Here is a 15,177-nt window from a genome sequence, read left to right on the forward strand (position 1 = left end):
AAATTAACTGGTTTCTGTTATACATTTTAGAATGTAATTTATTCCTGTGATGGTAAAGTTGAAATTTTTCAGCATTTTTAGGCTACTCCAGTCTTTAGTGTCACATGATTCTTCAGAAATCATTCTAATATGATGATTTGGTGTTAAAGAAACATTTCTTATTATTATTAATGTTGTTAATAATTAACGGTTGCCTTTGCTAAATAAAAGTATTAATTTCTTCTTTTTTTTAAACTTTTGAATGGCAGTGTATCATGATTTCCACAAAAAAAAATTGTTTTCAACATTGATAATAAGATATTATCAAACATAAAATATAATTTTCGTGTTCATCACTAGTTTGGATTGTAGGCCTTGCTTTATGTAATTTCTGAAGATCTGAAGTTTAAAATCATTGGTTACCCGTAAGCCAATCACATAACGTTTGGTTATGGCGTGTGTTATGCGCATGCTCAGCCGCATCTAACTTCCACTGTAAACACAAGTATGATGCGAAAACAAAACCATCGAGCATTGAAATACCAGAGTGAACATGGCTGTGAACGACTTTTGCAGATTATGTGAAGTAAATCTACGCATCCACGGTACAATCAGTGTCTACGTCACGGCTCTCAGCCCGCCCTCTGTTCGTTGATTGGCCGGCTGTTTTCAGGCCGGAGGAAAACAGAAAGCTCTGACACTGTCTCAGACTGAGTACAGAAGCAAAATGAAATTGAGCGGAAGTACGAAGTCTGACGTAGTCAGGCTATAATAACTTACTCAGAATTGACAAAATCCCAGTAAAAACCCAATAAAAAAAAAAAGTTAAATTTAAAAAAACAATTTTGAGAACTGTGTTTGAATGACTGTCCTCTGTGTTGAATGTGAAAACTGTAAACACTTTTGCCATGTTGTGGCATAATGTCCTCTCAGCTTCTTCAATAATCCCAGTTTAAGTCTTTAGCCACTCTGTGCAAACTAATGAAGAAGTCCGGGAAAAGACCAAAAATGTTGTTCTCTTCAAATTCATTTCTGACATTTCTGTTAGAAACAAAAGATAGAGTGAATTAAAATCAAAACAGAAGCATTTCAGACACAAAGATAAACGGGAAGAGAGATGTAACTGAGATCTGAATGAACATTTTTGTCTCACGTACCCATGCACCAGTTTGTTGCGCAAAACACGCAGCAGGCCAAGTATGTCTTCCGGAAGCTTCTTGTTAATGTCTGTCCATATTTCTGAAAGCTGCAAATAAGACACACACCAGCATGAATGGTCTAATGTGCTACATTACTAGTAGTCCCAACACAGCCTTGAATTAACCAAGATAATGTGCAGAGCAAGGAGAGGAAAACTGTTGTTCTCTCGTCTTGTGTTTAGGCGAGTCTTGTTGTTTCAGTTTTACTCACCTGCAATTTCCAGTTAGAAAAGGTTTTTCCCTCTGTGGCCTCCTTTGCAGTTTTGAAGAGCCTCCAAAGGTTTTTTAAATCCTCTCCCACTATAGCAAGGATGTCCTTTCTCCTGAAGGAAAAAAATGAGCAAGCAAAGAGTTGCACATGAATCATGTCAACTATGTTGTATATGTTTATTTATGTGTTGTATCTATGTTTATGTCATGTGATAAAGGAAGTACATCCTTTAAAATTCTCTGTTTTACATATCAGGGCATAATAAAGAGAGCTGTGCATAAACGGATGCCCACAAACCTCAATGAACAGAAGCAACATTGTAAAGAAGAGTGGGACAAAATTCTTCCACAACGATGTGAGAGACTGATAAAGTCATTTAGAAAATAATTTCTTCAAGTTATTGCCACTAAGGTGGTACAAGCAATTAAATAATTTACTTATCACACATGGCTTTTTGTTAAATAAACCATGACAGTGTAATATGCCATGTTTTGTTGTTCATCTGAGGTTGTATTTACCTCATTTTAAAGTCTCTCTGTAGTCAATAATTTTTTCCCTTAAAACTCATATTTGATCACCAAAATGGCATTTTTAAGTGTTTTCTTGAAAAAATGTCTTCATGTTTTAAAATAGCTCGAATGTAACACACTTGCCTAATTTAATAATTTAGTAATACAAACAAAATTACTAACAAATTAATTTCAAACTGATTTCAAACTGCGATTTTGCGACGGTCTTTGCAGTTTTAAGCAGAAAATACTCAGCAATGGTGTTGACTTATGAATTTGCACATGGTTTGTCTTAAAGCATATTAAAAACACCACATAGACATATAAACAACATTAAAAGCTTGATTTTCACCACAGGGGGACTTATATAGTACTATATACAGTATATATATAACCCTTACTTCTTTTCAATATTGATGTTAAGTTCACTGAAGGCCTCATAGATGGTCAGTGTTGCTGCTGGGTCTGTTTCCTCTGTCTGCTCCTTTTCTATGTAGAGGTTGCGAAGTTTTGCTAAAGTCTCATAGTTCTGGATTTCAGGCCTATCACCCAGCTTCCTGAGGACTGCATCTTTGCTGAAGGATATAAAAGGCAGGCATTGAGCAGGGCAGTTCAGCAACACAACAAAATGTATCACACTTGATAGTTTGGAATGAGATGAGGTTGAGAAAATAATGGCAAAATTGTCATATTTGGGTGATCGATTCCTTGAAGATTCTCAGACTCACAGCTAGATAAAGAGTCTACAATCAAAAACAAGGTCCTGGCAGTGACTCAGTATAAGAGAGGACATTCAAGGGCTGTTTTTGTCAGAGTATCATGAGAGAACAACATCTGAAGAACTGGAAATATGCTAAAGAAACAATCTGAGCAATCCAGACATGAAGAACACACAGAGGATTGATCCCAGAGAAGTAGGTGGCAAACATCACAATCACCAACAGTGAATTTATGTTTTATATTATGAGGAATATTGTTCTTTCCACAAAGATGAAGATACATGTACGTGGTAAAAGCTGAATGGCAGAAGTCAAAATCACCAGAACTTTTTACAAACATTTTACAAACATCACGTATAATTTACCTGTAATCATCCCAGAAAAAAGGGTGCCGTAGGACCTCATCAACGGTCAGTCTCTCTGCTGGTTCTTTGTTGATCATCCATTCAACAAGATCCTTGGCCACTATATCTTGTACATGTTCAAGAGAGTACTCCCCATTCTTGATGTTCACCTCACGATCCATGTCCCCAAAAGGATGTTTCCCATCAGAGAGGATGTAGTACACCAACATCCCAGCAACCTGCAATAAATGGGGCAAACTGTGAAGCACATACTAACGGGACAGCGAGAAATAAACTGGAAGAGCTGATAGAGGACTTTTTGTTTTTACAATATCTTTTAAGGGGTGGCATAATGCCCTTTTCACAAGATGTAAAATAAGTCTCTGATGTCCCCAGAGTGTGTATGTGAAGTTTTAGCTCAAAATACCCCACAGATATTTTTATATAGCATGTTAAAATTGTCCATTTTTGAGGGTTTGCAAAAACGCCCTGTTTTTGTGTCTGTTCCTTTAAATGCAAATGAGCTGCTGCTCCCAGCACAGAGGGTGGAGCTTCAACAGCTTGCACTCACACAAACATGCACTGCAAATTTTAAAAACATTTAGCCTTTTATGTTCAAACCGGATTCAGACAATGATGGAGAGACTCAAGAAGAAGTGTCAACATGTAGGCAACAGGACATTTCTGAATGGTTAGTTGATGAATTTATGTAGCTTATGTGTAGTTATCTTCTAGTCCTTGATTAGCATATTCTGCCTTGATAATCTATAAATCGTGTTCAGGGGGTGGGGTTAATGTAAATTTTAGGGTTGGTGATGTCACTAACCCGGGAGGAATGTTGTGTAGTCCCTACCAGCCATTTGTTGTAGTCCTTAAAAAGTGATTTCTTTAAAAGCAAATATCTCCCTTTGCTTTGAACTTTGAGCATTGTAACTTTGCAAATGTTGTTTATGCTCAAACAGCAACATTACACACTAACTAAAGTTAAAAAAGTGAAATCATAATCAACCACCCCTTTAAGTAAGGAACAGAACAATAAGTTGTTATTGGCTGACAAACTGGTAAAGGAAGGTAAGATTCTCAGAGAACAGTAAGTTAACCTTTTTGACCACCATATATTTTCCATATTTCTAATAGGGCCTACTTGTGCTATATTTACAACAAAGCTGCTTGTTTTCAAACTATTTTTATTAGCATAAACTGCGAGAACTGAAATATATTTAACTAACCATGATTCATTATTTGATCCTCTAGCATTGGTCATATCGACTCCTTTTGCGTCCTTTTTGTACAATGAAAGTGAATGGGGACTTAAAGCTTAAAGCTTGTTTAAATAGAAAAACTCATATTTTGTGTTCCATGGAACAATATCATATGGGTTTAGAATGACACAAGCAATTACTGATGACTGTTAATTTCTTTTAAGTTTGATGTAATTGTTAACCTTAATATAATCTGACAGAATGTCTTTTTACACTAAGTGCAAATAGCCCGCCTTGTTGGCGAAAGCAAACAAGTTGGCATCAGCAAAAATGATACCACAATCCACCCTTAGCTTGGTGAACTCTCAGTAATCTCACGACTACAGTTGACTCATGGTATTTCACAAACCTGGATGTCTGAGCTCTTTTTGTAACCACTCTTTTCCGACTGATTCAGGATCTCGGTCGCCTCCCAGCCTTGAGTACCAGCTCTTACAGTATGAACTGTGCTTCTGCCCTCCTCCAGTTTGCGACTCAAGCCGAAGTCGGCCAGCCTTGCATTTTTTTCTGAATCTGTTGAAATATGAGTTTATCTGTCATCTGTGATTTTATCTATCTCGCTCAATCTCTTTCTATATACATAAAGTTAATGTTACAGACTAAATTATGATATAGTACATAAAACCTATTTTTGATACCTATCAAAACATTTCTAGGCTTTATGTCCCGATGTATCACTCCAGCACGGTGAAGAACTTGAAGGCCGAGAAGCATCTCCTTCATGATTTTCCTCAAAGCGTTGTCTTTGTCCTTTTGCTCCTGCAGACGAAGATTTTCCATGTAGTCCTCCATATCATATTCACAAAGCTGTAGCGCAAGATAATAAAAATCTTCATCCTCTGCTAAGTCCACATACCTGACGATGTTCTTGCTCTCAAGCTTTAAATCTCGTAGATGCTTCAGTTCATTTTCAAAGTCTTTGTTCTTCAGTGGATCCTTGGTTATTCGTTTAATGGCCACCTCAGTGCCATCTTCCTTCAGGCCGAGATATACTGTGCCACTTCCTCCAGAGCCAATAATGTAATTATTACTTCTAGAAAAGTAGATGTTACTGACTTTTTTCTTGGAGGGATCTTTCTGGAGCTCCTCTATTTTACTTCTGTATTTTATTGAGGATGGGTTGCACCTGATGATATCATCATCAGGCGTGTCTGTCTTATCTTGCCCCTTTTCTGAAGTTACATTTTGATGCCGAGACTCAGTTATCCGTTTGTCATGGGCCGTCTGTGGGGATAAACCTGGAAAATCCATTTAAAATTAAAGTTGTTTTCCAATATAAAGCTATATATGGTTTAAATATGTTATTTTCTTCATACCTTCAAGTTCTTGAATGACATCAGGCTTGATTTCTTGCAGTATTTCGTAAAAAGCAGATTTTACTGCAGGTCCTCCAGATTTCACTGCTTTTAAGAGCTCTGTCATTTGAGTCCTTTTAGTTGCGTTTGTGATCTTTGAATACTGTCCCCAGGTAAGCTTTTTGTTTTCATACATCTTATCAGCGATGGGCATCGCAGTTGTAACTCTTTGAATGAGAGCTTCATAGTGCGTGTCCACAAACTCAGCATCTGAGTATCAGACATCAGTTTAAAAAAAGACAGTGTTTCACTCTTTTCTCATCTTCAGTACACAGTAACAAACCAATAAATCAGCCAGCAAAACCAGAAACAATTAGGTCAAGTGAATTTAATATGCCAATATTATTTCAAATGTAGTCAAAAGTTGGAGAGTTTTTTTCATGTAAAACTTACGCTGATGTTCCATTGTTTTCCTTCAGTCCCTTTAAACTAGATAAAAGGACAAAACATAACAACAGCATTAACATGCTGCTTTTTATATTGATTATTCTTTATACTTAATAATTTAAATAAATCAAATGCCTGTTTTCGCTATCATTGGAGTCAGACTTTACTTGATATCAGGTTGGGGCAAGTTGAACGATCACAAGTTGAGTTTTTTTTTTTTTTTCATTGTTCATTGTCATTGTTTATTCATTCAACTGTATCTTTTCTGTAGTTAAGATTTGTCTCTAGAGAAATTGACTTTCAAAAAGAAACTACACTGAAAAATAATTATTTTTTTTCAGTGTGACGTTTAAAATCGAAAGGAAGTCACTGATCAACAGCGCAGTCAGAACGTAATAATCTAGCAGCTAATATACACTCATATTTTATGCATGTACAGATGTGAGTTTCACATACCTGTAGTAGTTTATAAGAAAGCACGGATATACTTTGTCGTGCAGAAATCGGGAGGTTAGAAAGGATGCGGAAGAGGGAAACGATGCATGCAGCCAATCAGTACTAGCAAACAACAACACGAGACCAGTTGCTTTCCACACCCCTACATATTTAAAACAAACTCATCTTTTGCGGTCTTCTCAAATCGTCGTTAATACAAATGTCAGAGACATAGCTTAGATATGTAAATCTATAGAAGTGTGAAATTTTATAACAATATTTATTTATTTTCGCAACAAGCAGCCTGTTGCTATGGTTACTTCCTGACGCGAACTTTCCTCATCAAGACACTGATGAGGTCTTCCCAACAGGTCATCCAGTTTTCACCTACGACTGCTATCCTGTACATGGCTCTAATATCGTCAAGTTTGCAGACGACACCACAGTGATCGGACTCATCAAGAACAACGAGTCAGCCTACAGGGAGGAGGTGGACCGCATAGCTTCATGGTGCACTGATAACAACTTGTGGTTACACTTTATTTTAAGGTGTCATTGTTACAGTGTAATTATATATTTAAGTACCGAGTAATATTAAGCAACTACATGTACTTACTATAGGGTTAGGGTAGGATTAGGATTTGGTTGAGGGTTAGTTGCATGTAATTATGCATAATTTACTGTTATTACTATGGTAAGTATACATGTGTAACAAGGACACTGTAAAATAAAGTGTTTCCCAATTCTTGCTCAACACTAAGAAAACCAAAGAACTCATAGTAGAACAAAAAAACACTGTACATTTAAAAAAATACAAAGAAACACAACCACACTATAAGTGCCATAAGAACATGTTATAAGGCTACATGAAATTCACAAAAACACAATTTAAAAACTTGAATAAGTTACAGGTGTTTGTAATGATCTTCAGAAGGTCATTAGCTGTGTCCCAATTCAGAGGCAGCATCCTTCGAAGGTCGGACAGAGAGTTGTTAAATGGGACGGTCTACTCTAGCCTACGGAGGATTGTTCTTGTCGTCTATCAACTGTGACAGCTGCCGTTGATGAGTGACAGTAACATTTGTACTAGACTTTTTTTTTTTAAGTTATAAAACGTAATAATCTAGCAGTTTTAAGTTATAAAACTGTCTAAAAACAAAACGGGGTTCACAACCTGTCTAAATATTTTCGTAAGTGTAATTCGGCAATTCTTCTAAACAAAAACTGGCGCTCAATGAATTCTGGGGTAGGCAAGGCTGCGAAGGATCCATCTGTTGTATCCTTCATTTCATGGGAAACGAAGAAATTACCTTGCTGTCATCCGGACTAAAATTCAGACATGCTTGATGAACTGAGAAGGGATGTAATTCACCCACTCGCTTAGCTGTATGGAGGGATTATTGGGTCAGATTTAAAACTAAAAGTCTACAACTAAAAGTCTTAAACGAAAACTAAAAATCTAAATTTGAAACTTAAAGTCTAAGTCGAAAACTAAAAGTCTAAGTCGAAAATGAATTTGGTATTTAGGATTGGGCATTTGGTATTTAGGATAGGGCATTTTGTATTTAGGATTGGGCATTTGGGCATTTAGAATTTAGGATTGGGCATTTAGGGATTTAGGATTGGGAATTTGGTATTTAGGATTGGGCATTTAATCATTTAGCCATTTAGGATTTAGGATTGGGAATTTGGGGATTTAGGATTGGGCATTTGAGGATTGAGGATTGAGGAGTGTATGCAAATAAGGAGGCGTGGCCCAAATACTGGAGGCTGGGTTTGAAATGGCTGGTGCGCAGAGGCACCTTATGGACAGCAGAGGGAGCTCCCAGTGCTAAGGAGCACTGTAATGAAACCAAACAGAGTGAGTGAGCAGGGCTGGAGCGAGGACTGTACTTTATGTAAGGGATAATGTATAGCGAATAACAACCCCGACAGGCTGAACTTGAATCAGCCTGTCGTCGGGGTTGTTATTCGCTATAACAACCGCCTCGCTATACATTATCCCACTTAATACATGGCTACCTACAAAATACATAAATAATTTGACACAAAATATTGATTTAAAAAGGAGTTTATTGATTTAAAAACGATTGCATTGCTTCCGCTAAAGAAAATAGTCCATTCCGCGTCCATAGCAACGCTCTGTTTTTCATGGCAACGGTGTGTTATACTTCGCAGCGGTCTGTTATCAAGAAATAACAGACCGCATTCTACATCGGAATTCAACCAAGCCAAGTAAAAAATATATATATTTTAATGCAACGCATCAGAAAAAACAAGGTTAGGAAACAGTAACTGTACGTTCACAACGCCGCCGACTTGAGCTGCAAAGAAGCTCTGGCCGCCCTGTGAAGGACGCTTGTCAAAAAGTACGGGGAAGCTTGACGTTTGTTGACAATGACAACGGTTGTTGATAGTGAGTGCGCGCGCGCAGATCTATTGTAACAGTACACAGATATTGTGAAAGTCGTGGCAAGAGACAAGCAGCTTCTTTATTACTATACCTTTTTGCTGTCTATTACAACTTATGCTTAAACAGGTGGTTCCTATCGTTATTGGATTAATTACAGTTTAACCATCATATAGTGAAAGTTTGTCATTTGCATATGTCAGTTTAACAAGGGCGCGCTTGACAGGGCATAAGAACGAGCAGAGAGAGAGAGAGAGAGCCCCAGCCGCGCGCGCGCACTCACTATTAATAATAATAATAATAGTTATTCTCGTCGTCAGACCGATAGCACTCCTTTCACTGGTGACTTTGTGTGTGAGGCCACATAAATGTTACAACGCTGTCATTAAGTTGAAGTTATCACATTGTAAAGTACCGTACTCGCTCCAGCCCTGCTCACTCGCTCTGTTTGGTTTCATTACAGTGCTCCTTAGCACTGGGAGCTCCCTCTGCTGTCCATAAGGTGCCTCTGCGCACCAGCCATTTCAAACCCAGCCTTCAGTATTTGGGCCACGCCTCCTTATTTGCATACACTCCTCAATCCTCAATCCTCAAATGCCCAATCCTAAATTCCCAAATTCCCAATCCTAAATCCTAAATGGCTAAATGATTAAATGCCCAATCCTAAATACCAAATTCCCAATCCTAAATCCCTAAATGCCCAAATGCCCAATCCTAAATACAAAATTCCCTATCCTAAATACCAAATGCCCAATCCTAAATACAAAATGCCCTATCCTAAATACCAAATGCCCAATCCTAAATACAAAATTCATTTTCGACTTAGACTTTTAGTTTTCGACTTAGACTTTAAGTTTCAAATTTAGACTTTTAGTTTTCGTTTAAGACTTTTAGTTTTAGACTTTTAGTTTTAAATCTGACCCAATAATCCCTCCATATAGCTGAGACTAAAGCAAGTAGTGTAGTGTTCACTTCTCTTTCTTGCAAATGAAGCTCAAGAGTTCTGGAGTTCCAGAAATCAAAATAAGACTTTATTGAACAAAGCAACAAAGCCGAGATGCCTGCAGAACTTCTGATTTTCCTTTGACCAATACGCATTTATTATACCTTTTTCTTATGTTATTTCGTCTGGTAAGATTCACCCCTCCTGTTTTCCCACCATTAAGTTCTACATCTTTTGCCTGTCTCTGTAATTGTGGCATTCTGCCAACTGATGGTCAACTCTCATAGGCAAAATGTAACATTCTTCAAGGCCAATCAACTTTTCCCAGAGGCAAGACACCTCCACGTGACACGTCTTAACAATGGTCTTATTCTTTCACATCGACTGGTGTTTACCAGAAAATCCCTGACTATGCAAAAACTGCTCAGTGGCTGCACACACTTCTCATCTTGACCTTTGTAGTCACAGTCGCATTGTAGGCCATAAGGCCTTAAAAACACATCTGGCTTTTATAGTATGCAGACTAATTCTACAATTGTTTTCTATAGAATAGATCAAATATTTCAATATTCCTCCCTTGGGAATCTATCGATTCCCACCTCCATTGCCCTTGCCCAGAGTGCAATCTCACAAGTCTTTTTTCTAAGGATTAAAAGAGGTCCTCCTCTCCATTATCAAATGGCTGCCTTATGAAACTGCACTCCAGAAGAGGTCAGAGCCAAACATCACCGCCCACAATTTTTTCTAGGATGGTGTAAAAGACTCTGCCTCCTTAACTAAACCTTCAAGGGAGTCAACAAAATCAAGAACAAATCAACAATTTGTGTTTAATCATGTGCATGGAGTGTCTTAGCCTTGCCCGGTTGTCATGGTTATATAAAATACATCAGTAATTAAACTTGTTCCAGTTCACTGGTTCTCCCACGGTGCCAGAGGAACTCAAGACATTTCCAGTAGCCTGGAGCGCTATCTGGGGTGCTCCTGCCTTGCCAGAGGTACCTCATCTACTTCAGGATAGTCTGAGGTGCTGTCTGGTGGTGCTCCCTCGTTGGAACGGCTTTTTAAACCACCAGTCGAGTCTGTTCTTTCTGCTAAGCACTGAGGTGCTCGTTGATCCACTCTCTTGGTGACCAGTGGTTTCTCCCAGTGTTCACGAATAAATGCATAACGTACTTAAGAAGATTCTAAGTAATAGGGATTAATAATTCCTTTAAATGCTTAAAATAGTAATCAGTAATCAACCTTCTCAGCCTCTGGCCGTCATATTTCATTCAAAATTGATCTAACTACTAATCAAAATGGACGTAGGCAATAAATGAAATTTGTCATGCAAAAGAAATAAATTCAAACATCTTTCTTATCGTCCCCTTGAATCTGGTGGCATTACCTCATAACACGGGCAATGACCTGTTATGCTTCTGCGTCTGACCCTCATCGTCCCCTCTCATTCATCAACATCATCATAACTTATTCTTAACCAAGTATTTATTTATTATTTTTTAAAGATATGTGATTTCAAAAACATAAAAAGCTTCAAAAAGGATTTGACTTCAGGAAGGGTTTTATGCCAAAATAACAAACATAACACCCTCTAACTTCCTGCCTACACTATCCAAAATCTAAAATTCTTACTAATTTTAGGAGAAAAGAAAAATACAATGAGCATAATGACTCCCTTACTGTCAAAAATACAATAAAAGTTCAAAAATAAAGAATACAAATGAAAAGGCACCCCTATACCATTCTTCATTTTGCATGGGCTTTACTACACAAATTCATCCAGCCTATAAGGTACATCAACTCCAGATCGTCTCACAGATACATTGATCATCTGTTTTGCATTTGCATTGGCCATCATTGATCTAAGAAAAGGCACAACACAACAGAACAACAGCACAAAAACAACAACTACAACGATTATTTATTCCCACTTTAGGAAGTAAATTACCCCATGATCCAAATATTTTGTCAAATTAGTTCCCAATATGCCTATCTCCTGCATCTTCAGTGACGACTTCCCTTATTATTCAGTTTCTTCATTCCTCTGTGAATGATCCTTTAGGAGCTGTTTTTTTTTTTACATAAGTTTGGTCTTAAACTGGGAAACCGGTTTGGTCTTAAAACAGGAATGTGATGTCATGATTGGCAGCTTCTCTAACTGAGGCACCAGAGCACTTTTTGGGGGATTTTCGGGAGGAGATTGGAGCTTCTGTTTTAATTTCTACACGTCCATAACTGTTTGTTCTCTTACGAGAGGTTCTCTCGTATTGCGTAAGTTGCTTACGCATCGGGAAAGTCTTCTTTCTTCGAGATCTGAAGCCAAAAATTATCCTTAATTTTGTATTCATTGTCAACGCAGTGCGGCAGCCGGCAGACCTAGGCAGGCTGTATAAGCGTGCTCATTGGCTGCTCGGCGGCAACTGCTTAAGCCTATCAGTGAGCACTCAGAAACGTGGCCACCAATGAGGGCACTTCGCGCCCTCCACACCCTTCTAACCGTCAGAATGGGTGTGGCCAGCGTGTATATAACCAGTGCTCACAGGCTAGAAATCTGATTTTCTTGTCTTCAGCGAAGCTCTTCGCATCGCTGGATCTTGAGAGCCGCCGCCGTTGAAACCAGCGACCAGCAAGCTTAGGACAGCGCCTGAAGAAGCCGGTCGCCTTCGCCGCCTTCAGCCTTCCGTGCCTGCTACGCTATCCGGCGTCATATCCTTTACTGCTGTGTGTTCGCCTACTGCGACACACGTTTTCTCCCTCTCTAAAAGAGCACGGGGCGTTTTTCTCAAAATGCCCCATTTTTCCTGCGGCTCGTGCCGCGCTCCGCTCAGCAACGGAGACCGCCACCTCATCTGCGCTCTCTGCCTGGGCCGCGAGCACGCCGCCACCGCACTCTCCACGGGCGGCTGCCCTGAGTGCGAGGAACTTTCAATGTCGACCCTGCGGGCTCGACTTGAAGTTTTTGACCAGGATGTCGCTCCGCCTGTCCCTGCTGGGCTGCGCAAAAAGAAGCGCCGCTCACAGCGACCACCGGAGACCGACGAGGCGCTTCGAAGCTCGCCGGATCCTCTCCCTCGAGCTTCCCTCTCGCCTTCCCTGCCCCCCCTCCCGGCCGCGCAGCCGCCGGCTCCCGCCCGCGCCGCCGCCGCTTCAGGGGATGAGGCGGACGAGTTTGATGAACGCGCCGCAGACAGCTGTTCCATCCTGGCCTCTGACAGCGAGGAGTGGTCTACTGCCTCCTCTTCAGTCCAGGAGTCGGGCCGTACTCGAGCGGGAGAGGACGCGGAACTTTTACGCCTCCTCACGCGAGCTGTTGAACAGCTGGGCCTTGATTGGTCTCCTCCTCAGGAGCCAGCACCGAACAGACTCGACGGCTGCTTCCTTCATCATCGCCGCCGACAGCCAGCGGTCAGAACTGCACCCTTCCTGCCTGAGCTTCACAACGAGCTCTCTAAATCGTGGAATGCTCCATTCTCCGCGAGAGTTTCTTCACACGCCTCATCGACGCTCTCACAGGTTGACGGCGCCGCTGAGAAGGGGTATAATGCCATTCCCCCCGTGGAAGAGGCGGTCGCACCGCACCTTTGCCCGCCCTCTGGTTGGCGCTCAAAGGCTGCCCTCCCGTCTAAGGCTTGCAGGACCACATCAGCCCTCGTCGGCCGCGCTTTCTCCGCCGCCGGACAGGCCGCTTCTGCACTCCACTCTATGGCCATACTGCAGATCCTCCAAGCTAACCTCCTCCGTGATCTGGATGAGAAGGGCTCGGAGTCTGCTTCCATCACGGATTTGAGGAGCGCGACGGACCTCTCCCTTCGCGCTACGAAATCCGCTGCCCAGGCCATTGGACGGTGCATGGCCTCTCTGACTGTCGCAGAGAGGCATCTCTGGCTCACGCTCGCGGATATGAGGGAGTCTGAGCGCGCGGTGTTCCTTAACGCCCCCCTCTCCCCCACCGGCCTTTTCGGCCCAGCGGTAAACGGGATCGTGGACCGCTTTTCGGAGGTTCAGAAGACCACACAGGCTATGAATTTGTTTCTGCCTCGGCGCTCCAGGCCTGCTGCACGCCGTCCTCGTGACCAGCCTGCGCAAACCTCTGCCCAGCGCCCAGCTCGACCTCCGTCCTCGCAGCGACGACAGGGCGGCCGCCCTCGCTCTCGCTCGACCAGCCGCGTCAGGCCGCCCTCGCTCTCGCTCGACCAGCCGCGTCAGGTCGCCTCCTCCCCGGGGACCCCGGCAGAGGATCGCGGTGAAGCCTGAGCCTGCAAAAACCTCCTAGCCCAAGGAAAGAAGCGACGATCGTGTCCCGCCGCGGCCGGACCATCGTCAAAGCTTCACGCTCTGTCAGTCCCCGTTGCTACGGTTACTGCAGACCCTCATCTCGCAGCCAACGAGCCGGTAAATTCACCCTCTCGCCTGCACACAACCGCCGTTTTCACGGCGACCCAGAGATATCTCGAAAAGAGCATTATGCCTGGTCGCGCGACTCGCGCTGTGTGTGTTTCAAATGCAGTAAATGTGCCCACTTATCTGTGTTCACCTCTGCACACAAGCACCATAAACCCTGTGTTTCTCACAGAGCCCACTCACATAAAGCAGGCAAAAGCTGCTCGAGCGTTAAAAGTAGGTCACGTGTCCACCCCGCTGTGCCCACACCTACTCACTGCCCGCTCTGTTACACAACCCCTCACCACCGGTCATGTTATAAATACAGATGCTGTGCCCGCTCCCACGCGCTCACACATCCTCTCGAATACTTCGCCCCCGACGCCGCTTTCAAGCGTCGTGCCCCACACTGTATGTTCCCCGTCCAAAGCCACCGGGACGCTGTGTGTAAAACGGCCAGTTATCGCTGCTTGCGACCCGCCGTATCTAAGCACCGAGAGAGCGCGCACCGCGCCCGCCCCTCCGTTTCGAGCTCTCGAGCCCGCGATCAGCGGCGATCAGAGCCCGGAGGCCATTCTGCCCCTGGCTGTACACGCGAAAGCGTGGGAAGCTATTCCGGGCGCGTCAGAGTGGGTGCTGAGCACAGTAAAACAGGGCTATACTCTGCAGTTCGCTCGCCGCCCTCCGCGCTTTCAAGCGCGTATCGAGACCAGAGTGAATGGGGAAGTAGCACATCTACTTCGAGCAGAAATAGCTACACTTCTGTGCAAAAGGGCTATAGAACCGGTTTCCCCTTCCATGAGCGAGTCGGGCTTTTACAGCCGTTATTTCCTCGTTCCCAAGAAGGACGGAGCTCTCAGACCGATTTTGGATCTGAGACGTTTGAACAAGGCTCTTATGAAAAGACCGTTCAAAATGCTCACAACCAGACAAATTCTCGCGCAGATTCGCCCGAGGGACTGGTTTATATCTCTCGATCTAAAAGACGCGTACTTTCAGATCCAGATAATACCCCGTCACAGGCCATTCTTGAGATTCGCCTTC

At 42.2% G+C, this 15,177-nt stretch overlaps 1 protein-coding gene across 1 annotated transcript; it reads right to left on the reverse strand.

Annotated features, from left to right (window-relative positions):
- Positions 1-718: 718 nt before the first annotated feature.
- On the reverse strand, positions 719-6,530 carry LOC311084263 (serine/threonine-protein kinase/endoribonuclease IRE1-like). The gene is made up of 10 exons (XM_084116185.1): positions 6,422-6,530; positions 5,972-6,007; positions 5,540-5,788; positions 4,862-5,461; positions 4,573-4,736; positions 2,983-3,200; positions 2,300-2,473; positions 1,390-1,501; positions 1,137-1,225; positions 719-1,020 (listed from the first exon to the last, which is right to left on the reverse strand). The coding sequence occupies exons 2-10, from the start codon at positions 5,982-5,984 to the stop codon at positions 918-920; spliced, it is 1,722 nt and encodes a 573-aa protein (XP_083972311.1). The 5' UTR covers positions 5,985-6,007; positions 6,422-6,530; the 3' UTR covers positions 719-917.
- Positions 6,531-15,177: the final 8,647 nt, after the last annotated feature.

Source organism: Abramis brama, assembly GCF_963993115.1.
Source record: "Abramis brama genome assembly, chromosome: 1".
NCBI classification, from domain to species: Eukaryota; Metazoa; Chordata; class Actinopteri; order Cypriniformes; family Leuciscidae; genus Abramis; species Abramis brama.